At 47.7% G+C, this 26,932-nt stretch overlaps 1 protein-coding gene across 1 annotated transcript in view; it reads left to right on the top strand.

Moving 5' to 3' along the window:
* The window catches only part of RNF213 (ring finger protein 213), a 55,311-nt gene that overhangs the window by 6,593 nt on the left and 21,786 nt on the right, over nucleotides 1–26,932 (top strand). Inside the window, exons 8-33 of the mRNA XM_054171093.1 lie at nucleotides 283–563; nucleotides 1,712–1,980; nucleotides 3,206–3,394; nucleotides 4,870–5,068; nucleotides 5,787–5,842; nucleotides 6,129–6,282; nucleotides 6,843–6,992; nucleotides 7,749–7,847; nucleotides 8,604–8,726; nucleotides 9,812–9,992; nucleotides 10,557–10,730; nucleotides 11,003–11,161; nucleotides 11,448–12,079; nucleotides 12,281–12,446; nucleotides 12,893–13,110; nucleotides 13,693–13,833; nucleotides 14,042–14,200; nucleotides 14,647–15,790; nucleotides 16,737–16,930; nucleotides 17,322–17,474; nucleotides 18,812–22,402; nucleotides 23,556–23,692; nucleotides 23,999–24,094; nucleotides 24,408–24,526; nucleotides 25,120–25,242; nucleotides 26,298–26,359. Coding sequence (XP_054027068.1) covers nucleotides 283–563; nucleotides 1,712–1,980; nucleotides 3,206–3,394; nucleotides 4,870–5,068; nucleotides 5,787–5,842; nucleotides 6,129–6,282; nucleotides 6,843–6,992; nucleotides 7,749–7,847; nucleotides 8,604–8,726; nucleotides 9,812–9,992; nucleotides 10,557–10,730; nucleotides 11,003–11,161; nucleotides 11,448–12,079; nucleotides 12,281–12,446; nucleotides 12,893–13,110; nucleotides 13,693–13,833; nucleotides 14,042–14,200; nucleotides 14,647–15,790; nucleotides 16,737–16,930; nucleotides 17,322–17,474; nucleotides 18,812–22,402; nucleotides 23,556–23,692; nucleotides 23,999–24,094; nucleotides 24,408–24,526; nucleotides 25,120–25,242; nucleotides 26,298–26,359 — 8,969 coding nt within the window. The remainder of the gene's footprint in view (nucleotides 1–282; nucleotides 564–1,711; nucleotides 1,981–3,205; nucleotides 3,395–4,869; nucleotides 5,069–5,786; nucleotides 5,843–6,128; nucleotides 6,283–6,842; nucleotides 6,993–7,748; nucleotides 7,848–8,603; nucleotides 8,727–9,811; nucleotides 9,993–10,556; nucleotides 10,731–11,002; nucleotides 11,162–11,447; nucleotides 12,080–12,280; nucleotides 12,447–12,892; nucleotides 13,111–13,692; nucleotides 13,834–14,041; nucleotides 14,201–14,646; nucleotides 15,791–16,736; nucleotides 16,931–17,321; nucleotides 17,475–18,811; nucleotides 22,403–23,555; nucleotides 23,693–23,998; nucleotides 24,095–24,407; nucleotides 24,527–25,119; nucleotides 25,243–26,297; nucleotides 26,360–26,932) is intronic.

The raw sequence follows: 26,932 nt of genomic DNA, 5'->3' as shown, positions 1-26,932 counted from the left end.
GGCAACAGGTAAAAGCTGGAGCAGAGGAGGTTCCATGTGAACATAAGGAAAAACTTTTTCACTGTGAGGGTGACAGAGACCTGAAACAGGCTGTCCAGAGAGGTTGTGGTGTCTCCCATCTCTGGAGACATTCAAAACCTGCCTGGACAAGTTCCTGTGTGACCTGCTCTAGGTGATCCTGCTGTGGCAGGGGGATTGGACTCAATGTTTTGAGGTCCCTTCCAAATCCTAACATCCTATGGTTGTGATTTCCTGTGTTCTGCTCTGTGTTCCTTCTTCCAGAATGGCATCAGTACGATGACATTGTGTGTGCACAGCCTTCCAGGCTGAAAAGCCTGACGCACATGTTTTTTCGTGGTAAAAACAAGGAGGTGGTGCAAGGGAAGAAAATCGCTGCTGGCTTTATGATAAAGAACATCTTCAGCATTCTTGGAACCTGGAATGCCAGCAACCTGAGAAACTTCCTCATGCAGCTGAGGCAGTTCTATGTTGTGACATCACATCCACTTGTGTTTGATGGCCACCCAATGTCATGGAGAGGGCTCGACTTTGGCAGACAGCAGGTGATCTGTTCTCCTGTAACCCATGCTAGGAAACAGATGTTCACTTACTAGACACTGAACTTCAGTTTTGCTGTGCACCTTCATGTGTTTCATTTTGCTTTGCCAGTCAAAAAGTTGAGGGGTGACTGAGCCAGTGGAGGTCCCTTTGGGGTGCCTGCCACTGGGAACTTCAGTCATACCTTTTGCAATTCAGGTGTCCTTCTGAATATCCCCTATTGGGCAGCAGCAGAGCTGTGATGTGGTGACTTCTTGAGTGGGTTTTGTGGCTGGTTGTTAATTTCCTAATCTTGGCAATTCAGTTTTGCTGATGGTCACTCGCTCACCAGCTGATCTGCCGTCATCTTTGTCTCCATGCCTGCCTGTTCTTTGAGATGAGCTCCTCCAGGTCAAAGCAGTGATGCAGACAGGACTTTTGCACCAGGAACAACATTCAGGACTCCCATTATGAAATGTGGCAGAAGTGTTGTGTTGTCTTTTTTGAGGCTTCAGACCGGTGTCAGGGCTGCAAGTTTCTGGTTCTACAGCCTCTATCCTCCTGGTGATGCAGGAGAGGCCACAAGATGGCATACCTGCCCAGCTCAGCAGAGCCCACAGGTGTTCCATGGCACTGCTGGCTTTCAGAAGGGTGATTTTGGTATCACCAAGCACCACAGTACTATAGACACTCTGGACATGGTTTCAGAGTAGCTGTTGGGGGTTGTGGGTAAGGACAGAAGTCTCTCTCCCTTTGCTGACTCTCAGACAAGCCTTAGTCCACTGGGAAGTTGGAATCTGCTTGTGTCGTGCAGTGGTGACATAAGACAGTGTTGGATGTACAACTCTCAGCTCCTTGTTTGCCTTCCCAAGATCTGCCCTGGTCCTGTGACACTTCCTAGCTTTCCTGAGCTTTTGAGGGTGCAGCAGTAACTTGAGTGGTATGAGCTAGTATCAGAGAGTGGTGCCAAACTGGTCCATGTGCTGAGATACTACACCTGATGTTCTGGTGGGGGTCAATACCATGTGTGCTTAGATCCTGGTACAACCATGGTGCCCTGGGGTGTACCAGGGCATTGAGTTTCTTTGCTCTTAACTGGCAGGAGAAAATGGCTTCTGAGGAAAAAGATTGGTTGAGGAGCTAATGCTGTGGTTGGTTTGTTTCTTCACCCTAGGTGAATGAGTTGCTGCTAGATTACATGGTGGAAATAGCTCTTCCTTTTCTTGCACCAGAAGACGCAAAAGCACCACAGGAGGGCATAGTAGTGAAAAACAAACTGGCTCTGGGGCTCACCATTCTCACAGTAATTTATGAAAATGACATCCCAGTATCAAATGGTTATCTGACTGGCCTGTGTAGCTTATTGTGCTTGGATGAGAAGTCAGAACAAGCCATACAGGATGACCTTCATCTCATCACAAATGCTTTTGCAGCAGTTTCTGGGTATGTGTGTGTGTTACTGGAGTGCTTTCAAGGGGACTAAACTGGGCTGATTTGGCTACAAGTGTAGCACCCTGTGATAAAAGGGGTAAGGGACTCAGCTCTCTAGTGTCAAACAATCAGAAAAATTTGGATTTGAAGGGATTTTTTTGGAGGTCTTTGCTCCAGCTCCCTGCTCAAAGCAGGGCTAACCACCCAGGCAGTTGAGTTTTAAAAGCCTCCAAGGATGAAGATTGCACAACCTCTCTGGGGCCTTCTTACAGTCACAAATTTTTCTCAATGTGAAAAAAAAGCTTTCCATTTATCCAGACAGGATTTCCCTCATTGCAACTTGTCACTGTTGCCAGAGTAGTAGATTGGTGCAATGTATTATCCTTTTTTGTCAAGCACTTTCTACCATCTCACCCATTTGCTATTCATGCCTGCAAACTCATCATCCACCACGTGCCAGGGGTGTGCCCTTTGGGCCAAGAAGGGCAATGGCATCCTGGGGTGGATTAGAAGGGGTGTGGTGAGTAGGTCCAGAGAGGTTCTCCTGCCCCTCTACTCTGCTCTAGTGAGGCCACATCTGGAATATTATGTTCAGTTCTGGGCTCCTTAGTTCAAGAAGGACCTCAGGGAACTGCTTGGAAGAGTCCAGTGCAGAGCCACAAAGACGATGGAGTGGAACATCTCCCTTCTGAGGGAAGACTGAGGGAGCTGGGGTCTTTTGCTTGGAGAGGAGAGACTGAGAGGTGACCTCCTTCATGTTTACAAAGGTGTGAAAGGACAGTGTCAGGAGGACAGAGCCAAGCTCTGCTCGGTGTTGCCCGATGGTAGTACAAGGGGCAGCAGGTAAAAGCTGGAGTAGAGGAGGTTCCACGTGAACGTAAGGAGCAACTTTTTCACTCTGAGGGTGACACAATATTGCAGTGGGCTGCCCTGAGAGGTTGTGGAGCCTCCTTCTCTGGAGACATTCAAAACCTGCCTGGATGCATTCCTGTGTGACCTGCTCTAGGTGACCCTGCTGCGGCCTGGGGGTTGAACTCTATCTTTTGAGGTCCCTTCCAGCTCCAAACATCCTCACTGGGGACCACTGAGAAGAGTGGCTCCATCCTCCTGGCACTTGCCCTTTAGATATTCCCCCACTGAGGACTTTTGTTGTGCCCTGTAAAAACCCATTCTTTTACTCTGTGTGCACCTTTAGGTTTATTTTTGATTGTTTGGTGTATTTGGTTTTGTGTTTTAGTTTGGAGATTGAGCTGATACTTCTGTGCACCTTGTGCATTGATGGCCAAGTAGATCAGTGGGTGTGGATTCTTCCTCTTCTGCATTTCTTTGCTGGTCCTTCTCAGCATGATGAGCTCCTGATAGGAGAAGACACCTGGGCAGGGCTGGAAGGGCTTCCATTTGCTGAAATAAGGAAGACGGAAAATAGGTGAGTTTTCCAGAGCTGTTAGTTCTATCCAGTGCCTTGACACTGTAGTTGGTGGGGATCACCTTGCCTTTTCTCCCTTGTTTTTAACAAGGAAGGAAGAGAGCGTGCTGGCTGTGGGCGTTTGGGCTATGAGAAGACAGACATGGATGAAGGGTTAAATTCAGAGGGCTGATGGAAGGAAAGGTGTTAGCCTTGGTGGGTCATAAACCCTGGGAACAGAAAGCAGCTGTGCAGGTGAAAGAACACAGGTAGCTGATTACAAAGGGTCATTGCAACCTAAAAGTAGGAACTCGTGAATCTTGTGGCAGAGTCCCTGGTCGTTTGTTTAAACCTGGATAAGGTTTAGGCGTTAGGGCGATGCTCTCTCGGTAGCCACCCGTGAGTCTGTAACTGATGCTGGGAGTATCTAATAACCAATCCTAAGCTGCTTTTTGAGTATGTTAGCCTTTATAAGGAAAAGACTTTGTACAACGAAGTTGACACTATGCTTGCATCAAGAGAAGTGTGACCAGCAGGTCAAGGGAGGTGATTCTCCCCCTCTACTCAGCTCTGGTGAGGCCCCACCTGCAGTACTGCATCCTGTTCTGGAGCCCCTATTACAAGAGGGATCTGGAGGTGCTGGAAGGTGTCCAGAGAAGGGCCATGAGGATGAGCAGAGGGCTGGAGCACCTCTCCTGTGAGGACAGACTGAAGGAGTTGGGGCTGTTCAGTCTGGAGAAGGGAAGGCTCCGAGGTGACCTAATTGTGGCCTTCCAGTATCTGAAGGGGGCCTACAAGAAGGCTGGGGAGGGACTTCTCAGGATATCAGATAGTGATAGGACTAGGGGGAATGGAATGAAGCTGGAGGTGGGGAGATTCAGGCTGGATATGAGGAGGAAGTTCTTCACCATGAGAGTGGTGAAGCCCTGGAATGGGTTATCCAGGGAGGTGGTTGAGGCCCTGTCCCTGGAGGTGTTTTAAGAACAGGCTGAATGAGGCTCTGGCCGGCCTGATCTAGTGTGGGGTGTCCCTGCCCATGGCAGGGGGGTTGGAACGAGATGATCCTTGTGGTCCCTTCCAACCCTGACTGATACTATGATACTAAGCTGTGTCCCATCCCTCAATCGTGGTACACAGGGGTTGCTCAGAGGTGAGGACGTGTAGCAAAGCTGTGCACTGTTACCTTTCAGACACAAAGAACACCCTTACTGTTCTGCAAGCTGTGGGGCAGCTTGCACAGTTGGTGCTGCCTGATACGAGTTAAAACAGTTCGTGGTATGTGCTGTGCAGAGTCAGAGCGAGACCTGGGAGTTTATTTTCCTTGGGTACTTCTGCTCAGCAGTTTAACACTGATTCTCTGATCACTGGGTCCTGGGGTGGTCTTCAGCCATAAATGAAAAAGGCATGGGAGTGAGACTGAGTCCTCTGTGGGCTGGACAAGCTCTTGGCCTTATGTACCTTGAAAAGAGGAAGATTTTGGTTTGTTTTCCTTCTAGGCACACCCTACTAAAACTAATGAAAGACAAGAAATACTTGATGAAGTTTGATAAGCTTCTGGTCAAGTCCTGGATGTCTGTGCTGCCCCTGGAGAGCCTGGCTGAATTTATCCACGATTTCTCCAGTGATTTGTTAACTACTCTTCAAGGTGTTTTTTACAGAGTGGAGAGCCCTGACTTCTTGGGGAACAGTCTCGAGGTTTGTCTTCTGGCAGCTGGTAAAGCTAAGGAGTAAAGGGTGAGACTGGGCTGTAGTGCCTTCAGAACTGACCTGCACTGAAGGCACTGTGGCTGGTAGCAAGTCAGAGCACAAAGAACTTCAAACTCAGCTAAAAGCAAAAACAGTTGCTCTGAAGTAGGAGATTGCCAAGAGGGCTGCATCTAAAAATGCTGCTGCCATTGTTGGTAATAGATGTTATCTGTATCCAAAAATGTTGCTGGCATTGATGAGAGAAAGGTCTGCTTATCTGGATTTGCTCTAGTCACTGATGGCAATTGTTTTACTCCTGAGATCCTTAAATGGCTGCTGAATTCTTCACAGCTCTTGGAGGGCCTGGTCAAGTTGCTGCTGCTTTGAGAGATTTTTCTTGCCTGTTGTGCAAACACAACGTGTAGTTGTGTGAGAGCAGCAGGAACTGGACATTGTGGCTAATGATAGTAAATTCTAAACCCTTAGATTGTAAGAAGTGCAGGTTTTGTCTGCACGAATAACACATTTTATGTAGATGTTGACTCTGACATGCAGTGCATAGTTATTGCAGCTTTAGACCATATTTGTAAAGGTGTTGGAGAGAGCAAAGATGATCACTGAACTCCCTGTTCCACAGCATCCCCCTCAACTAATGAGCTTTCATCTCAACTAAGACCTTCTGTAAGGTCTTTCCACAGTTTAAGAGTTCTGTCTTTTTCATTCTTAGGTCATAGAGAGCCTTCTAAAGACAGTGCTGTGTAGCCTGGATGAGAAACAGGCCAGGTAACTGAAGTGCACTTCTGTGAGAACATCATCCTCCTTATGTACATCAGACCCATGGGCTGTGGTGATGCTTGTGGCTTGAACCTGTGCATTGAAATCTAGAGGAATGAAAGAATTCTGTATTTCTGTCCCTCTCAGTCAGCAGTCTCTTTCTTCAGCCTATCCTGGGGAGGGTTGGTTAGTTGCCACACTGTGTTGAATTTGGTGGGGGATTTGGATGTTTATTTTTTTCCACATTCTGAGCAGAGAAGAATTTTTTTTTTCCCTTTTTATTCCTGGCCTTCAGTGCTCTGGAAGCTTGTTATTGGCAGTCCTGCCTGACCTGCTGCTTCAAGATACACCAGAGGGTCTGCAAGTACACAAAATGGGGGCATCGGTTCTCGATTCAGGTTTCTACTGCCATGATGATTTCGAAGGTTGCCCAGCTCCAGCCTGCAGCAGTAAGTAGCAAGTAGCCACTCCTGGGTTGCTTATGAGCAAGATCTCTAGGAACCTTACCCCCAAAAAAAAAAAGGTGCAACAGACTGGGTTTAGATCATGTCTATTCTCAATCAGGGAGTCTTCACACCCTAAATTAACCAAGGTTGTGGTGCTTTGAAACATTTGTGAAGTCATTTTAATGATCTTGATTCTCATTGAAAACAAAGTCAGATGCCTAGGTCGGCTGCCAGGGGGGTTATGTCTGGGTTTGGTTTGGGTTTTGTTTTTTCCTTCTCATAACCATATGTTGTCTTGACTCCTGCAATAAGAGGGTTTTAAGCATTGCATTTCCCCAGCCTCCCTCTATTCTTTATGCAAGCAGTGATGAGTGGCTCTCCTGTTGCTGGCTACGTTTTGTGCTTGAGATGTATTCAGGCTTTCTCTCTTGGAACTATTCAGTTGTACCTTGCTCTCCTGATAGAACTGTTTTGGGCTTTTTGTTTGTGGGTTGGTTGGTTTGTTTTTGTTTGTTGTGGTTTGGTGCTTTTTGGCTGTGGTATTAATCCTCTGTGTGTGGCAGGTTCCAGGAGATGCTGCGCAGGAAGTTCCAGGGAGAGAAGTGTTCACTGGAGCTCTGACAGACACTCGACACTGGTTCAGAAATACTTTAAACCAGAAGTTACTAAATAGCCTGGAGCCTGTGAAATTCTCTTTTTCCTGGGAACTTGAGGTTTGTAATTTTCTAATAATATGAATAAAAAGCTTGTAGCTTAACCAGCTAGTCTTGAGTCTAATAGCTCTTTGATGTGTAGCTGCTGTGACTAGGTGAGGAGCTGGGGACAGGCAGTACCAGACTACAAGCTGAGAAGCTACGCTGTTTTAAGCACTGTCAGCTGCAAGGCAAAGGGCTGTCACTACTGCTGCTCAGCTCCCTTCCTCCTTTTTATCTGCTGATTCACTGCTGGGATCAGGTCCTGCACCTCATAGCTGGAGCTATGGTCTTGCTCACCCTGTATGTCCTACTGGCTGTCCTTCAGTCCTTCAAGAGGCAGAGCGTAGGGCAACTCTCTACAGCCTGACTCGCTCAGCTCCCAGCTCTCCTCTGGGACTGTTTCCACCACCAAGGTGGAAGTGGTTCATCCAAGTGTCCCCTTTAGCAACTGAGATATTTTGGTGCTGTTTGGGCTGTTTTGCCCCTCTGGGAGTGCTCTTTTTCTTCTGGATGGAAACATCTCTAGAGGTGTTTAATGTCAGGTTGGATGAGGCCTTGAGCAACCTGGTCTAGTGGAAGGTGTCCCTGCATAAGGCAGGGGGTTTGTAACTGGATGATCTCTATGGTTTGGGTTGGAAGGTCTATGAATCTGAAAGGACTACAGTCTGTTTGAGGATTGTGGTGCCCCTCATCAGCACAGTTCTTTTGGTTTCCTTATTTCTATGTTAAATCTCAGCACTTAATGCTTTGGGTTTGTTTGCTTCTCACCTGCAGGCCTGGCATGGATTTCTGGAGATCAGCTTTCCAGATGAACAGTTCACTGCAAAGTGGAGGGAGACTTTACTTGGAGATTTGAAGAGAAGAATTGAGCAGGTAGTTGGAGACTGCAGGCAGTCCCTGTGCTGGTGGTCAGACAGTCTTCTGTGAATAGCTTCTAGAGCCTGAATGGGCAGATGAAAACACTATGGCTTTGGTCATAAAAATTGCCATTTCTGTTTTATTAACTGTGTTCTGGAGGCTCAAAAATTGGACATGAAAATGTCTTTGGTGTCAGAGGCCTGCTAGCCTGGCCACAGTGCTGGCCCCCTTCTAGCAGTGACTGATATCCTGCTTTCAAGGAAATTGCACATTTCAAGCAATTACCACCCTACAGTTTCGAGAAGCACTGGGTGTAAATGCCTAAGGACTTAAAGAAACAAAATTGGTGCTTGTGTCTCTTCATTCTTTGTACAGGACCTGGGTCATTCAGGCTCCCAAATGCACACCCAGATGTGCAGGCTCCTTCTGGTATCTCTCCTCATCTCCTAAGTCAGTTGCAGAATTCTTTGAACCATTGATTGTGATGGTGAAATGAGGAGATAAATATTTCGTGGTGGAAGCTTGGCTTGGAGAGATGCATATGAAAGAATACACGTTTTTAGGTGGAAGCAATCTAAAACGTTTTCCAAGCATTTATTTTTTGTCTCATTTCTCTTCTGGGCCCTGATAAGTGAGCTGATGCTTGGCTCCACTAGGAAACTTTTTTACTCAATTGCTTTTAATGTCTTAATAGCAGCACTCCCTTCATGCTTTCCAGAAGAAACACTGTGGAAACTAAGTTGATAAGAAATCTCCCTTTTTGCTCCATAGGAGTCTCCAGTTAATCAAGTCTTAGTCTACTGCAGTCTGCACACCAGATCTGAGCAGCTTAACTCGTCCATTGTTTGGTGTTTCTGTGATTGTGCCACACAGGCTGTAACTGCAGCTTGCCAGGTATTGTATTTCCCCTCAAGGTAGGAAAAGGAAAACACAAATTTCTTGTTGCACAGAAATCCTGTTGCACAGAAATCCTGTATCCTGTGCAGGGATGGGTGTTATGGTGGAAGAGAGTTAGTTGCACATTCAGTCTCTGATTGCTTGAGTTGCTGTGTGTTGGTTGGTTGTTGGTTAAACCAATGAAGAAAAATATTGATGAATCAGGAAATGAGGATTCACTTCTGAAGGATCCATGGTGACCTTTAGGGGTCCCTTCCAACCCAAACCATTCTTTGATTCTGTGAAAAATCCTTGTAATACTTTTGCCATCCTGGCTTCTGGAGGCAGGCATTTCATACAGCTTTTTTTGGAATGTGTCTCCTGGGAGTGCATTAAGAAAAGTCTCTGCAGCAGGTCTAGGGAGGTTCTCCTCTCCCTGTACTCTGCCCTGGTGAGACCATACTTGGAATACTGTGTCCAGTTTTGAGCTCCCCAATTCAAGAGGCAGGGATCTGCTGGAGAGACTCCCAATGGAGAGCTACAAGGATGATTGGGAGACTTGAACATCTCTCCTATGAAGCGAGACTGAGAGACCTGGGGCTGCTTGGTCCTGAGAAGAGAAGGCTGAGAGGGGATCTTATGAATGTCTGTAAATAGCTGAGGGGTGGGTGTCAAGATGCAGCTGTTAGGCTCTTTTGGTGGTGCCCAGTGATAGGACAAGGAATAACAGGTCCAAGCTGGAACCCAGGAGGATCTACCTCGTCATGAGGAGAGACTTCTTTACTGTGAGCATGACAGGCTACTGGAACAGACTGCCCAGAGAGGTCTTGGAGTCTCTTTTCAAACTCTTTTCAAACCCACCTGGATGTGTTCCTGTGCAGCCTGCCCTTGGTGATCCTCCTTTGGCAGGGGGTTTGGACTAGATGATCTCTGGAGGTCTCTTCCAGCCCCTGATGTTCTATGATTCTGTGTTTCTGTGTGATTCAGCACTGCAGGTGTGCCCTGCTGACATCAGTGCCTGATCCTGAGAGAGACACACACGTACAGCATGTTACCCAGAACACAGATCCATTCCTCCCTTCTCTCTTGCATGTCTTGTACAGACTCAGAGCAATCTCCTGGAGAAGATTTCTCCCTACAACCTGGACAAATTCAGCCAGCTTGTATCAAGTATTATTGTGGGCTTGTGGCCAGTCAAGAGTGGGCAGTCTAAGGATTATTTTGAGGAGATTTTGCACCACGTGCTTACATGGCCGGACATCAAACGTATCTTCACCATTAACAGTATGTCTCTTAGTTACATTTGTAAGAGCCAGTGAAACGCTGCTCTCTGTCTCACCACTCCTGCTTCTCAGAGAAGCAAACAGATCTATAAGCAGTCTCCTGCGTTTGTTTTGTTCCCCCCTCCAAGTGTTCAGCCTGGTTTTGGTGAGGAAAGGCTGAGGAAGAGAGAAGTAGTATTCATCTTGTGCTAATCCATTGCAGCACTTGGATTGGGCTGCTTGAACCTGCAGGGGCAGTGGATTTGGAGAGTGTAACTTCTTTCTCTGAGAAGTTCTACTAAGTTGCTGCTGCACAGAAATGCAGAAGTGTTTGTCATGTGAATGGATCAAAATGCTGGGGTTTGGGTAGGGGAAGATGCCTGAATTGCTCTCTTAAGATCCTGGCTGGTTTTGCTCAGAAAATCCTGAGGGGTTAGAGGGTGGTGTGGTGAGTTCCCAGGCTTTTGGGTAGGGATTTGAATGGGAAATGGAAGGACTGTATCATGACATGGAATAGTTCTTGTTTCTGTCTAGGTTTTGTCAAGCAGGGCTGATGAAGGTTTTACATGCTTTGTTTCTGAAACAGGAACAAACACAAAGCTCCTAGAAGAGCTTACTTGTGAAGCAAAGAGTATCATGGCCACAGCAGACTCTGTGTTTGAGTCTGTCAGCAATGACATCTGGAACGGCAGCATCCTTGTGAAACACTTGGAAGAGGTTTTCCAGCATGAGGAACAGTTCATCAATATCTGGGAGATAAGTAAGAGCACCCTTCAAAGGTGGCTTTGCTGACTTACAGCATCATTGATTAGTGATGGGTGGCCTGCTCTGTTAGCAATTACTGATGACTGAAGCAGGTTAATGAGGTGCTTCTGCCACGAGCAGTGCTGCCTTTGTCCTTTCTATGGAGCTCCAGTTTGTGCTGCCTGCATTTCACTGTGGTGTTTGTGACTCTGCAAATCCAAGCCTGATTGGATGGGTGCAGGGGGTGGAACATACCTGCCTTGTGACTACAGATGAGCTTTCTTTCAGAGCACCAGCACCTGCCAGGTGAAGGCAAAGCACTACTCCGGGGGGACCTGAAAAAATTGCTGCAGAGGAGGCGAAAAGAAGTAGCACTTCTCAGAGAAGAGAAAAAAGCAATAGGAACCTTTCTGAGCATGTGCAGGAAGGTGCAGGAGTATCTGAAAGGTAGTGTTCTGGGGGAGCAATCTGAAACTGGCAACTTCAGAAAACATAATTCTCTTTGAAAATGACTGGGCTTTGTAAACAGGTTTTATTCTAAACCACAACAAGGAGGAGGAGGGGTGGAGGATGTAAACCCAGAGTGTTTGAGAGCTCACATTTGAGGGCTTACATATCAGGTGATGTTTGGAGGGGTCCACATGCCCAATAGTATTCTGTGACTCAGGATTAGAAGAAGATGCACACAGGCTAGATGTCTGAGCTATCTCTGACCTCTCTCTTTCTCTTAAAGTTGATGTAGGTGAAGTGGCATTTCAAGACAAGGAAGATTTTCACTCAAAAAGATTAAATACAGTTGTAAATGTGAAAAAGAGCCCTCCAGAGACCTACTACAGCCTGAGCCCAGAGCTGAAAGAATTTGCCCAGAAAATACATTGTTTTAAGGATAGCCTGATCTTCCAGCAGTTCTGGAAGGAAGCTGCACAGAAGGCAGCAGAGGAGTATGAAATCTCAATAGAGGAGGCTGAAGGCTCAATAGAGGAATGTGGAAGTTCTGAGGAGGAGGAAGACTTAATTTTTCCTGCACTGAATCTTGATAATATTTCTACCAGTCTAATCTCTCCCTGTTTTGAGAGATATGAGCAGCTGTATGAACTTCTCACATCTGGAGGACTCACATTTTCTGCAGTTGATACAATTTTTCAGGAGTTCAGAGATCAGCCTGAAGATCTCAAAACTGAGCTAAATAACATCTGTAAGCTTAGACCTGGAAAAGACAGAGCCTGGGTGGATCAGAGGTTTCAGCAGATCCAGCAGTACCATGAAATGCATTTAGCTTTTGAAGCTGCCAAGATCATTGCCGATGTCAAAGAGAATTTGAACCTCTCTGGTGACTTCAGTCTCCTGGAAAACTTGTTGGACATAGTGAGTATCCACTTCTTCAGCTCTAACTGTCAGAGTGGTTAGCAAAGCTTGGGTAAACCTTCCTGCAAGCCTATCCCAGTCTGCCAAGAAGTATTTCCTGTCCCAAAACACTTACTTGAGATTAAAAAATAAGTGTTTGAACAAAGTGCTTTTGTGTAATCTCTCATAAGAGAAGGTGATGTTCCTCTGCTTGCTTTGTAGGTAGAAAATCATAAAGCATACGAGACACAGAAGCTGGATTCCATCAGCTGTGAGCTTATGAATGCCAAGAGCCTGCTGCAGGGGATCAATGTGAAGCGTCGTGGCTGCCTGAAGGAGCTGGCTCAACAGAAGGAGTTTGTCTGCTGGGTCAGACAAGCACTGAAAGGTGTGTGCTGCTCACCCAGGAATTAGACAGGTAGTACTAGAGACCCTCAGCCTGTGTGGGGGCAGAAGGAATGCTATATCCCATCAGCTTTATGCCTTCACAGCTTCTTGTACTGGTAGTTACAAGCATCTCTTGGGGGTTTTCAGTGTCGGGGGGATGCCGTGCAGCAGTCCCTTTAAATATGCTCATGCTGTTGTAAGCTCACCCAGCAGCTGCTCTGCGTGACAGCTGGCCTTGGTGTGAAGAGTTGCAATAGCTGCTGCTGTGTGAATCTGCTGGTGGTGGCAGTGCAGGGAAAAGTCAGGGCCAAGGATGTTCAGGCTGAGTAAAGTTGCAGGCAGGGTGAGTGGAGGGGAGTTACCCAGGAGGTGCTGTTCAGAGGTGTTCTTTTCAGTGGGGAATTGCATTGAAGTTGCCTCATTTGGTGGTGGTTCATCTCACTCCAGATATGAATGAGCTGAAGGTATTTGTAGACTTGGCATCCATCTCTGCTGGGGAGAATGATATGGATGTGGGCCGTGTGGCTTGTTTCCATGATGCTGTGCATGGCTACTCTTCCCTGCTCTATGACCTGAAGAAAGACTCAGGGTTTGAGGACTTCATGTGCTGCTTGAAGAAGTTGTGGCGAGCTGTGGACAGCGATGAGAGTCTGCCTGAGAAACTGGTGAGTTCTGCTGGAGCAGGACCTCTCTGCATCCTTTTGGGTTCCTACTTCCAAGAGTGCCTGGAAGATTGGCTGCACAGGACAAACTGCACTTGTGTGGGGACATCACAATAGCTCTTGTTGCTGGAAATAAAAATACCATGTTTCTGTGGCACAAAAATTCAGCTGTGACTGGTATAGCATGGATTTCTTCAGAGCACATGTATGGGGTTTGGCTGGTCCCTAGGCCAGATCCAAACCACCACAGCACTGCTGAGGTTTTCAAGTGTGCTGTGGTGTAGCTTCATTCTTTCAAGAGTTTGAATGATGGTGCAAGAGAGGGGAGGCAGATGGCTGGGAGCTGTCTTGTTCTTTGCAGCAAAGCATGAGTCTATAGCAAGAGGCATTGAAGCACCGTGGGCTGTTTGTCCAGCCTCACATGGTGGTGGTAAAGAACAGCTGTCCAGAAAGATCAGGCTACAGCCTTCCCCACCCTGACAGTCTTATGGCAGCCCATGCTGTTTGTCCTGAGCACAGGTGTAATCCTGGAAAGAAGTGCCAGGTCAGAGCGATTCCTTACTCACATGCCATGTCTTCCCACAGCGTGCTTCAGCTCAGCACCTAGAGTGGCTGAAAACAGTGAAAGAGAGCCATGGCTCTGTGGAGCTGTCCTCACTGTCACTGGCAGCTGCCATCAACAGCAGAGGAATTTATGTTCTCAAAGCACCTACTGATGGCCAGAAGGTGAGGCTGCTTGGCTTCCCCACCCCCTCCTGCAGACAACACAGCTGGCATGTCAGTGACTGTTAGAAATGAGCTGTGGCTGTTCTTCCCCCCTGAAGAGTTTGGTTTTGGAGCTGCTGGTTCCTAAGTGCTCCTCTTGCTGGGCACAGCCCTGCCTCGGGAGCAGAATCTCAGTACACATCAGTGCTGATGCCTTGTTCTTTGGCAGGTCACTTTGGACAATGTCCTGCACTTCACCCTGCCAGGGAACTCTGCAGATGAGGCATCATGGAAATACTCCCTGGCAGACCTCCGTGAACTGCAGAACAAGCTGATGCTCATGTCAGCAAAGGGAGAGCAAAGCCTGGAGGTGGAAAAGTTCTCTGAGGTCAGATTTCAAAGCCTGTGGGTTACTGATGTTGAGGCTGGGGTTGGATTTTGCCTTGACTGTCAGCTTTTAAGACTGGTTGACAGCTGAGCTGCTGGAGATGAATGGTAGCAGGCAGATAGATGTTCCTGCCTCTTTGGTTCCTCGTTAGGGGGGAACTAAGCTGAAGTCTGGACATGAGGAATGATAGCCTCATTCTTTGGCTGCAGTAGAGGTGCTCCTGGCCAGAAGGGCTCCTGCTCTTTTGTAGCAAGCTGGGGATTCCTTCCTGGCTTCCTGGGGGTGCTACTGTTAAAAAGCCACAAGGATTCTTCCGTTACTATGCAAGGCCTGACACACCTGGCTTAGGACCAAAGCCTTTATTTTGATGGAAAGTCTTCCCTGTGGTTCCATGACTTGTCTTGGTAAATCAGCATAGTTTTTCTCCTTCCTCTATCCCCACACAGATTTTTTTCAATGTTGTCCAAAGGCTTGCTCAGGCCTTTATAGACCTTTATTCAGCTGGAAACATGCTCTTCCGCTCCTGGCTTGCCCACGTCTACTGCTCACCCAAGACAGAATCTTGTGTTTATATAGACTTCTCTCTGGGACTGATCCCAGTGCTGCAAGGGCAAGGAGATACAGTAGCTGTGCTCCCAGGGCTCTGCAAGACAATGGAGAATTTCCTGGAGAAATGGGAAAATTTCATGTCTGAGAAACGATTCCAGCACTTCTACCTGAACTACTACACTGCCGAGCAGTTGGTCTATTTGTGCATGGAACTGGGGCAGGAGAAGCCCAGCCAGGGGGCCCTGATGATGCTCTCATTCCTAACAAGCAACTGCACCAAGCAGGATGTCCTTAGAGCCTCCAGCAATGAAAGGCCTCCCAGCTCAAGGGAGGCTATTTCTGACTTTGAAGTGATGCTGAATAAAGAGAAGGACCTGACTGCACAGCTGGAGTACATCTGGGAGTGCTACATGCACAACATGGGTCACTTCCTTCCCAACTGCTTGGACATCGATAGGCTTGGTGAGCAGCTGGAGGACCTGGCCAGCTGGGAGAGGCAGCATGTCACAAGAGACTTCCCCCAGGACTTCCTGTGTGTTGGACAGCCCAACCTCATCACCTGCCCTCGCTCAGAGCTGCTCACCTCTGCTCTGGCCATTTACATGAACAGCCCCAACGAGCCCCTTCCGACTTACGACGAAGTTCTTCTGTGCACTCCTCAGACCACTGCTGAGCAGGTGGGGCTCTTCCTCAGGAGGTGCCTCATTCCCTGCAACAGAGGAGAGAAAATTTACACCATGCTGTACGCAGATGAGCTGAGCTACGACGTCAGCCGCAAAGCAGAGGAGCTGTTCCAGCACCTGCGGCACTACAGCAGCAGCTATCGCCTTGTCATCCTCTGCAACTGCGAGAGGGAGCACAGCTACATCCCCTCTGTCTTCAGCCAGTACAAAGTGCACATGGTACCCCAGAGGCCACTAGCTGAAATCCAACAGTACCTTCAGCACCACTACAGAGTCACTCAGCCTTCAAGCTCAGCTGCCTCTGTGTTCAAGGGCAACATGTGTGTGGGGATTGTGTCCTCCAAAAGAGCTGGTGTGGGTAAGATGCTGCATGCAAAATGTTGGAACTCAAGAGGGGGGTTTCACTGAAATATAAGGAAAAGCTTCTTTGCTTTGAAGGTGGTGGAGCACTGGAACAGGCTGCCTAGAGATGTTGTGGAGTCTCCTTGTCTGGTGACTCAAAAACCTGCCTGGATGCATTCCTGTGCAGCCTCATCTAGGTGAACCTGCTTTAAGCAGGGGGCTTTTGAACTGCACGGTCTCTTCCAATCCCTACTGTTCTGTGATTCTGTAGTTTACCTTGCCAGATTTGGAGTCCAAGTCATAAGCATCTAGTCAAAAAGACTGGAGAGCTAGCTCCTATATTACACAGAGCATAAAGGGTGTGATGGGATGTAGCCAGTAAACATGGAACAGTCTTGCCATTTGCTGTGTTAATCTGGGGAACAGCAAATGCAGACTGGAGCCAGCTGCAAACAGCAAACCCAAGGCATTGGTTTTGTCTGAAGGCTGGCAAAATTAGTTTTTATCACAGTATAACCAAGGTTGGAAGAGACCCCAAGGATCATGAAGTCCAACCAGTTTTTACAGGACAAGACAGGAAAATAGAGAGTGCTTTTATCTTTGGCACAACTTTTTTTCTTTTTTCACTTTTTCCCCTCCTATGTTTTGACTTCAGAAGCAACCACATGATAGAACAGATTCAGGTCCTAATCAAAAGTAAAGCCTCTCTCAGGCAGCCTAAGCAAAACAAACCATGTGGATAGTGAAAGCCTGTGGTAGCCAGCAACAGCTATGGGTTTGGTTCCAGGCTGCAGCTGCTCTAACCAGCAAGAATGCCTTTCTTGGAATTCTTCTGGAAGGCCTATTAAGGAAGGTTCTGAGATTTCAGAAAATAAGCATTTGACTTCTTTCTGTGATGACCTTAACATCATATATTCTGTATTGATGACTTTGAATTGTGTTGGTGGGTTTTGTGGTAACAGGGAAGTCTCTGTACGTGAAGAGGCTACACGAGAGACTGCAGGAGCAGCACCCTGACAGTACAAAGATGCTGAAAACCATTAGACTAATTGAACCAGAAGTGGATGAAGATAAAGTGCTAAAATCTCTCCTGCCTTTTATGAAGAAAAAATACCAGACAGCACCCATGATATTTCATTTTGACATCACCTCTTCAGTAAGTACATCCTTCCCACAGCTGCCTCGTCCTAGAAGCACTGTGTGGATCTTTGCAGAGGTTGCTTCTTGAAAACTTCTTGGTAAGCCATTTCTCTAGGATGTGTTTTCCCATTATGGGGCAAGTAACACAAAGAACTGCTTACCATCAAAGTGTTTGAACTCTATAAGAGATTGCCTAGAGAAGCTGTAGAGTCTCAGACTTGGAGATATTAAAAACCTTGACTGGACATGGTCTTGGGCAACCTGCTGCAGCTGAGCTTGCTTGGAGCAGGGTGGGGCTGGATGAGGGGACCTCCAGAAATCCTTTCCACCTTCAAGTCTTCCATGATTCTGCGGAATTATGATGAGTGCCTACAAAGAAAATGCCTTTCTGTCTTGTCTTGTGCTAGGTACAAACTGGAATCCCGGAGTTTCTGTTCAAGCTGTTGGTTTTGCAGTGTCTGACAGACGCTAGTGGCAATATGTGGCGGCGACAGAAGTGCCATTTGTATATCATCGAAATCCTGGAGGTGTCAGCAGTGCCAAAGCAAGCAACAAGACATGTATGTGCACAGCAATACCTGATGGCTTCAAATTGCTCAGGCATTTTGCATGTGTGTTTGTATACAGCTGCATGTGAGCTGTAGAGACTCTCAACAGTGAACATACTGTAGGGCTTCTGTTTCTTGTCAGGGGGTGCTGTGTGTTGCATGTCCCTGGTGTGATATTAAAACTAGATGGCAATTCATACCTGTTAATTTTCTTGGATTGGTAGTTTCCTTGGCTTGTTACTCCAAGCCTCACTGGCTACTAATGATTGAAAAAACCAAACCAAACAAAAAACCCACAAGCAAAAATCGAATCTTCCTTATGTGACTGGATGTTTGAAAGTAGTAGGGTATCTATATGTAGCTATAAGAACAGAGTGTAGAACTGACAGGGATAAATGACAACAGTTTCTTGGGTTTGAGAGCAGCCCTGCAGAAAAGGACTTGAAGTTGTTGGTGAAGCTGGACATGAGCCAACAGTGTGCACTTGCAGCACAGGTGGCCAATAGCATCCTGGGCTGCATCAAGAGAAGCATGGCCAGCAGATTGAGAGAGGTGATTCTGCCACTTTGCTCTGGTGACACCTCACCTGGGGTACTGTGTCCAGCTATGGGGCCCCCAACACAAGACCAGATCCAGAGGAGGGCCACAAAAATGATCAGAGGGCTGGGACACTTCTTCTATGAATACAGGCTGAGAGAATTGGGGCTGTTCAGCTTGGAGAAGGGAAGGCTGCAGGGAGACCTTAGAGCTACTTTTCAGCATCTGAAGAGGACCTATAGGAAGGTAGGGAAGGACTATTTAGAAGGGCTTGTAGTGATAGGATGAGGGGCAATGGTTTGAAACTGGAGCAGGGTAGATTTAGGTTGGGCATCAGGAGGAAGCTCTTTACAATGAGAGAGGTAAAATACTGGCACAGGTTGCCCAGGGATGTGGTTGAGGCCCTGTCCCTGGAGACATTCAAGATCAGACTCGATGTGTCTCTGGGCAGTCTCATCTAGTTGGAGGTGTCCCTGCTTGACTGCAGGGGGGTTGGACAAAATGACTTTTGAGGGTCACTTCCAACCTCATGTAGTCTGTGCATCTGTTAAAAGTTTTCTTTGAGGTAGCCCTGGGAAAGGGCTGGAGGTAACAAAGGACTAAGGTTACAGGAAGGAGGCTGCAGGATGAGATAGAATTAATTGTGGTGCACTTCAAGCAGGAAGTGATGCACAGGGGTGAAAGTATCATGGTTACATAGGCTAGCTGCTGGTAGTCAATTAGGGCTGTGATTTCAGACTGCTAGGAAGATTGAGCAACCTGAAGATGAGGGCTACAGCTTTGAGATGACATATTCTTCTCTTTTATTGCAGAAGTCAGCAAGGCAGAAGTACAATTTCATTGATGTTTTCCCTAAAGTAACATGCAAGTCTCCCAAGGAAGTACTGGAAATGCATACACTTGGGAACTGCCCTGGGGATGCTTCAGACCCAGGAATGGATGAGGAGGAGTTTTGCAGTGAGGCTTTCCAGAGACCTTTCCAGTATCTGAAAAGGTTTGACCAGGGGCTCAATCTGGACACATTCTGGTACAAAGCACACTCTGTGGAAGGGAGCCCAGCAGAATGCCTGCAGCTGTTCCTCCTGCACTGTGGCATCACAGACCCCTCCTGGTCAGAGCTCCGGAACTTTGCCTGGTTTCTCAACGTTCAGCTGAGAGACTGCGAAGCTTCTGTCTTTTGCAACCCTGACTTCGTGGAGGACACTTTGCAAGGTTTCAAGAACTTTGTTGTCACTTTCATGATTTTAATGGCGAGGGATTTTGCGACGCCCTCCCTCAACATCTCTGATCAGAGTTCAGGCAGGCAGCCCTCCCACCTGGAGAACGTTTCAGAGGAAGATCTTCTCCCTTTCCGCGTTCGGAAGAAGTGGGAGTCCGAGCCTCACCCTTACTTGTTTTTCAACGAAGATCGTGTGTCCATGACCTTCATTGGGTTCCACTTCCAGCCTGATCACCACCACGGTGTCAATGCTGTTAATCCCTTGAATGGCAGCATCATCAAGAGGAACATCATGACCACACAGCTGTACAGAGGCTTGTTGCTCCAAAGGGTTCCCTTCAACGTCCCCTTTGATCAGTTGCCTCGGCATGAGAAGCTGGAGAGGCTTTGCATGGTGTTGGGCATCCCCTGGGTGGTAGACCCTGACGAGACCTACGAGCTGACGACAGACAACGTGCTGAAGATCCTGGCCATCGAGATGCGGTTCAGGTGCAACATCCCAGTTGTTATCATGGGGGAAACAGGCTGTGGGAAAACGAGGCTGGTGAAGTTCCTCTGCCAGTTGCGCAGGAGCTGCACAGAGGCAGAGAACATGAAACTCGTGAAAGTTCACGGAGGTACCACAGCAGAGATGATTTATGCCAAGATCAGAGAAGCAGAAGCCCTCGCTAAAGCCAACAAAGAGAAGCATGGGCTGGACACAATCCTCTTCTTTGATGAAGCCAACACCACGGAGGCTATAAGCAGCATCAAGGAAGCTCTGTGTGACCGCACAGTGCAGGGAAAGCGTTTGGCCTCTCACTCTGGCTTGCAGATCATAGCAGCCTGCAACCCCTACCGTAAGCACACACCAAAGATGATTCAGCGCCTGGAATTAGCTGGACTGGGCTACCGTGTGAAAGCAGATGAGACAAAGGATAAGCTTGGATCCATTCCCCTGAGGCAGCTTGTGTACCGTGTCCATGCGCTGCCACCCAGCATCATCCCCTTAGTGTGGGATTTTGGGCAGCTCAACAGCTTCACTGAAAAAACATACATCCAGCAGATTGTCCAGAGGGTCACTGAGGATGTCCCCATGCGTCAGTGTGAAGCAGAGGTAGTCACAGAAGTGCTTTTTGCTTCCCAGCAGTATATGAGGCAGAGGGAGGATGAGTGCAGCTTTGTCAGCCTGCGGGATGTGGAACGCTGCATGGAAGTCTTCAAGTGGTTTCACAAGCGCAGTGACCTCCTGCTGAGGGAGCTGAGGAAGTACCTTGAGAAGAGAGCTCCAAAGAGCACTGTTGAGAGAAACAAGGTTACCTGGTCCTTAGTGCTGGCAGTCGGGGTCTGCTATCATGCATCCCTGGAGAAGAAGGAGGAATATAGGAGAGCTATCAGCCAGGTCCTTCCAAAGCCTTATGATACCCAGAAAAAGATTTTGGATGAAATCTCTCTGATGCAGGATGTGTTCCTGAATGGTGTGCACCTCCGAGATACCATAGCAAGAAACTTGGCCCTGAAGGAAAATGTCTTTATGATGGTCATCTGCATTGAGCTGAAAATCCCTCTTTTTCTTGTTGGGAAGCCTGGGAGCTCCAAATCTCTTGCAAAAACCATTGTGGCTGATGCTATGCAGGGTCAAGCAGCTGCTTCAGATTTGTTCAAGGAGCTGAAGCAGATCCATCTCGTATCCTTCCAGTGCAGCCCTCTCTCCACTCCAGAGGGAATCATAGGCACTTTCAAGCACTGTGCTCGATTCCAGGAGGGGAAGAACTTGGAGGAGTATGTCTCAGTGGTGGTTTTGGATGAGATTGGGCTGGCAGAAGACTCTCCCAAAATGCCCTTGAAGACTTTACATCCGCTTTTGGAAGATGGCTGCATAGATGATGTGCCCCTTCCTCACAAAAAGGTTGGCTTCATCGGGATTTCCAATTGGGCTTTGGACCCTGCTAAAATGAACCGTGGCATCTTTGTCTCACGTGGCGACCCCAGCAAAAAAGAGCTCGTAGAAAGTGCCAAGGGGATTTGTTGCTCAGCACGAGGGGCTCTGCAGAAGGTTGAACAGTACTTTGGCCACTTTGCAGATGCGTATGAGGACATTTGCAAGGCCCAAGACAGGGAATTCTTTGGTCTGCGTGACTACTACAGTCTCATAAAGATGTTTTTGGCCTTGGCCAAGAGCTCCAAAAGTGACCCCACACCTCAAGACATAGCTGAAGTTGTTCTTCGTAACTTTGATGGCCAAGATGATGTCAATGCCTTGGAAATATTCACCTCACAGTTACCAGAGAAAGGAGAAATCTGTGCTCACGATGTGAGTAGAATCGAGCTGGTACGACAAAACATTTCCAGCAGCGGTGATGATGGTGATTGCAGGTACCTGCTTGTGTTGACTGAGAATTATGCAGCACTGCAGATCCTCCAGCAAGCCTTTTTTACTGCCCGCCAGCAGCCAGAAATCATTTTTGGCTCCAGTTTCCCTAAGGACCAAGAGTACACCCAGATCTGCAGGAACATCAACCGTGTGAAGGTCTGCATGGAAACTGGCCAAATAGTTGTTCTCCTCAACTTGCAAAACCTTTATGAAAGCCTCTATGATGCCCTCAATCAGTACTATGTGTACCTTGCTGGCCAGAAGTATGTGGATTTGGGGCTGGGCACCCACCGGGTGAAGTGCCGAGTGCACCCCAAGTTCCGCTTGATAGTCATTGAAGAGAAGGATGTGGTGTATAAGCACTTCCCCATCCCACTCATCAACAGGCTGGAAAAGCACTACCTGGATGTCAGCACTGTGCTGGATAAGGGGCAGAGAGAAACTGTGAAAGAGCTGAAGAAGTGGGTCCAGGAGTTCACCGCAGCCAATGCAGAAGAGCACTTCATAAGCAAGCAGCAGTACAGCCCTTCGGATGTCTTTGTGGGGTACCACTCCGACACCTGCGCCTCGGTGGTCCTGCAGACAACAGAAAGGCTGAAAGCAGTGTGTCCTCCGAGCGAACTGGTGTCCAGTGTGAAGAGAGAAGCCCAGCTGGCACTGCTGAACTGTGCCACCCCAGATGCTGTGATCCGCCACTGCAACTCGCCGGGCGCCTTCCTGGCAGGTGCTCTGGCCCAGGTGTACTTCAAGCAGCAGCAGCACACATCCTTTGCAGACTTCCTCCGGGCTCACGTCCATGCTGGCTCTGGGTACCAAACGGTCTTCACAGAGGTGAGTGTCCTGTGGAGTCCCCTCAAAGCCTGGCTCTTCTCTGTGGTGCCCAATGGCAGGACAAGGGGCAATGGGTGGAAGTTGAAGCACAGGAAGTTTCGCATAAGTACGAGGAAAAATTGTTTCACTGTGAGGGTGACAGAGGACTGGAACAGGCTGCCCAGGGAGCTTGTGGAGTCTCCCTCTCTGGAGATGCTAAAAACTCACCTGGATGGGTTCCTGTGTAATTTGGTGTAGGTGATTCTGCTCTGGCAGGGGGGTTGGACTGGAAGATCTTTCAAGGTCCCTTCCAGCCCCTGTGATTCTGTGAAACCCTCCCAGCCTGCACTGAGGACTTTATTTTACACTGCTGGGGCTGGTTGGTGGCTACACCTGTGTAAATGTGGTAGCAGCCTTGTCACTTAGTGCCCCCATGTGCAGGCTGGGTGTTCCAGCAGGTGTGTTGTTGCATTCTAAACAATGTAATACCTCCTCCCCTGTGTATGGAGCAGTTTGTTGATGCTCCCTGCCAAGTGGGGTTTTTAAGTGATTTTGGGCAGGTGGTGCATCACTTGACTTTGAAAGTAGCTAAGTCTCCATGTACGAAGCCAGCAGAGGTGGCTTCTGGGTGCAGAAAAAGTTGTTAGGAGCCTTCAAGCCCTCATTTCTTTGTGTTGGCCTCTTGACTTAAAGATACAAAAGGTTTTAACCCAGCTAAGCCACAAATCTTGTAGGCCTTTAATAGGGAACGTTTCTGGTTTACTTTTGCTGAGTACCAAAGGTAAAGACCTTCAGCTGAGGTTGGATGGAAAACTTCTCCCTCACCTGGAGACAACATTCTCTTGGGACAGGACATGCTGCTCCCTGAGAGCACTGCAGGCAAGGCACACTATAGGGGTTCATGAGAGCCACCTTAAAGCTTTGGCTGCTCCTTCTCAGCTACCCCACTGCAGCACTAAGAGCCACTGTGTCCAGCTACCCAGCAGTGGTCCTGGGTTGCTGTAACAGCCCATGCTGACCCTTTCCTACTGTCAGGGCAAATAAATGGGTCTTTTGGGGGTGCAATGCAGCTCAACAGCAAATTAGCAGCCACTGGGAGCAGAGATGAGCAAGTCTCTACAGACTTCCTGTTGTAATTCAGAGCAAAGAACAAACATATATCTTGCACTCACAGGTCACCACCTTCTCGAGGCTCCTCACCAGTGCTGATGCTGCTTGCCTGGAGAGAGAAGTGCAGGGTAAAGCAGAAAGGCCTCAAATCCTGTTCCTGCAGCAGTTTGACACAGAGTACTCATTCCTGAAGGGCATTAGGTGAGTCTGGGTTTGCCATTACCCTGCTCTGAACAGGCTGTCTTCTGGGTAAGCAGAACATTTGGAGGCACAGATATGGAAAAGGGAGGCAAGAGGCCGTGCTGTGCTGAACAGTGGCTGGCTGGGTACAGACTGTGTTAGCTCCATCACACTGAAGGGGTTTTGAAGTTCTGTCATCCCTATAGGATGGATATTTAATCTCTCCTGCCTGCGGCAGCCAAAGCTAATGTAGAGTGACTACTGCAGTCTTTAATGTTTTGATTTTACACTTGGTGACTTCTTTTAAATCCCCCTTTCACTCTTCAGGAATTTCCTTGATGCCACATCAGGAAATAAAGTCCTCATTATTCAGACAAACTTTGAAGATGGCTCTCAAAATGCCCAGCTCATTGCCTCAGCCAAGTAAGTCAAGTGTGAAGTGGTTCCCAGCTAACTGTTCTTCTTGCTGACTCCTCACCCCCATTTGATTAGTGGCTGTTTTGGGGATTTCATTGTCAGGAATGTGTAATCCTTTGTGTATTCTGTAGTGGAATGAATCTAGAAGCACTGATTGTGTTTCAGATAATAATTCACAACCCAAGTGCAAGCAGACTAAACTGGGTCAAACTACCAGATAATCCCCTTTGAAGTGTAAATTCCTTGCCAGTGGCGGCAGCAGTCATCAGGTTCTGTCTGTCCTCAGTCTTTCAACCCTGTTTCCTCTCTGCTGTTGTAGATACACTGTTGTTAATGAAATCAACAAGGTGGACCTGGGAGAAGTCTCTGTCTTTGTTTACTTTATTATGAAGCTTTCCCGAGTGGAAGGAGGAACATCCTACGTGGGATTCCATGGAGGTGGGTCTGGCCATCTGTTGCTTCTCGCTCCTCAGCTGGCTTCAGGCAAATGTGCCAGAGCAACATTTCTCTTGTCTGCCTTCCTTTTTAATGCTTGAAATTGGGAATCAGTGTGCCCTGTGGGTTCTGAGTTGCATCCCTTACCCACAGGGACTGCCCCAGGGGATCAGAGCCTTGGAGTCCTTGTCTTTGTGAGGACTTATTGCTATGCCCACTAATATGGGAGTTTTCTTTCTAGTCAGCTGGAGAGTGGTAAACAAACACGTGATGCTAGCTGCAGTGGCTGCTTGTTGCCCTCCTGGAGGTTGCTGAATCTGTGCTTAGGTGTTGTACTTTCAGCAGCAAGGTTCCTGCTCTGTGAGGTGAACTCTAAGAGCCTCCAAGCTCTGATAGTGTGCACACCCAGTAGTCTGCATTAGCATATTTAAAGCTGAATTGGTGCTCTCCCTTTCCACACCAAGAAGTGAGAGTAAGTGAAGTCTGAGTGTGAGCTGCTAGTCCACAGGTACCAGGAGGTGATTCTTGGGAAGCTCTTCTAGGAGAGCATGTTGCAGATGCGAAAGGTCTTTTCCTTGTTGGTTTCCTGCCTTTAGGGCTGTGGCAGTCGGTGCACATCGATGATCTCCGCAGATCCAAGGACATGATCTCTGACATGACTGCCCTGCAGAACCTCACCATCAGCCAGATGTTCTGTGAGGATTTGGGTAAAGCCAAAGGTGAGATGGGGAAAGGAAAAGGTCTGGTCCCAGGATTGATGCTTGTGGAACTTAGATCAGGTACAACGTATTTAGTGCTTCTGTCTACAACTACCTGAAGGGAGGTTGTATCCAGGTGGGGATTGGTCTCTTCTCCCAGGCAACCAGCACCAGAACAAGAGGACACAGTCTCAAGATGCACCAGGAGAGGTTTAGGCTGGATGTTAGGAAGAAGTTCTTCATAGAAAGTGTTACTGGAGGTGTTTAGAAAGAGACTTCATGGGGTGCTCGGTGCCATGGTTTAGTTGATTAGATAGTGTTGGATGATAGGTTGGACTTGATGTCCTCAAAGGTCTCTTCCAACCTGGTTTACTCTATTCTATTCTAATGATGTTCTCTGCTCAGCATTTGGGGTTTTTGGGGAGGTCACCACATGGCTACCAATTTGTATTTTTTAGTTTGTTATTGCAGCTTTGAGTCATCAAGTTAATTTGGTGGGTTTCCCTTTTTTCATTTTGACCAAAAAAACGTTGGTATTTGGGCTGATCAGCACCCTGAGAGCTCTGTTTCAGCACAGAAGGCAGCAGATGCTGCATGGTAGGGACCACAGACAAGGAAGTGCTCAAGAGAATCTCTCACTTCTGTGAATGTAGATCTGGTCACCTAAACAGGCAGGATGGTTAGAAAACACTTTGTTATCCTTAACATTTGTTTTCCTTTCACCATACTGCTTGACAGGGTTCAGGGTTACCTACTCAAGGTGATATTGCTCTGGCAGGGGGGTTGGACTAGATGGTCTTTGGAGGTCCCTTCCAACCCCTAACCTTCTGTGATTCTGTGTAGATCTCAGTGCATTAGCTTCAAGTGTCAAATTCCTTCCAGTTCTTGCTGCAGGAAGCTTGACAAGCCTAAGCAGCCGTAGCTATGTTTAGGGAGGTGGATCTCAGCTCCTCATACAAGTGATAATGGATTTCTGACTGATGCTCTGCTGCTCTTGGATGCAGTTGCTAAATAAAACTTTATCTGGCTGATGCAGTAGTGTACTGCCTCTTTCTGACAAAAATACTATCCCTTAGTTGCAGCTCTGCCTGGGAGTGGAGAAGAACAGGGGAATGGAGAAGAACAGGAGCCCTACAAGGTCAGTTCAGCTGCTTCTTAGCTGTATCTACTCTTTGTCATCCATAGGGGCAAGACATCTTTTGCATCCCCATTTGCTTTGAAATCTATAAAGAATATTGCTTGCATCATGAATCTAAAGGATCAAACACAAAATCCTCCCCCCACTGCCCAATCAAAATGAGCATCACTAAAGAAGCAGACCCTTCTAAGACCCATTTTAAGGAATCTCTACTTCCTTAGTCATTTTACAATTTCAGTTTAAAACCTGTTTTGGAGGCTTTGTTTCTACACCCTGAGGCTGAAAACAGTGATTCTGAAAATGCCACTCCAGCTCTTCATGCATTTGAAGCCATACTGTGGACTTCACTGTGTTGCAGTTACGTTGAGACTGGCTGGTGTTGCCCTGATAGCATCAGCTGGGAGAGGCCCAGCACAAGGGTGACTGCAGGTAGCTTTTGCCCCTCTAGTGCTGAAGCATCTCCAGACAGGACATATTTTCCCTAGTTGAATTTATCATTTCCACTTTTCCCCCTGAACTACTGAATTTCTATGACTCTGTGCTATCTTAATACAAATGCTGTGTTTCATGTCA

The sequence above is a fragment of the Dryobates pubescens genome, chromosome 20 (assembly GCF_014839835.1).
Source record: "Dryobates pubescens isolate bDryPub1 chromosome 20, bDryPub1.pri, whole genome shotgun sequence".
Taxonomy (NCBI): Eukaryota; Metazoa; Chordata; class Aves; order Piciformes; family Picidae; genus Dryobates; species Dryobates pubescens.
The sequence above is the reverse complement of the archived record's forward strand: the minus strand, read 5'-3'. Positions and strand labels throughout refer to the sequence as shown.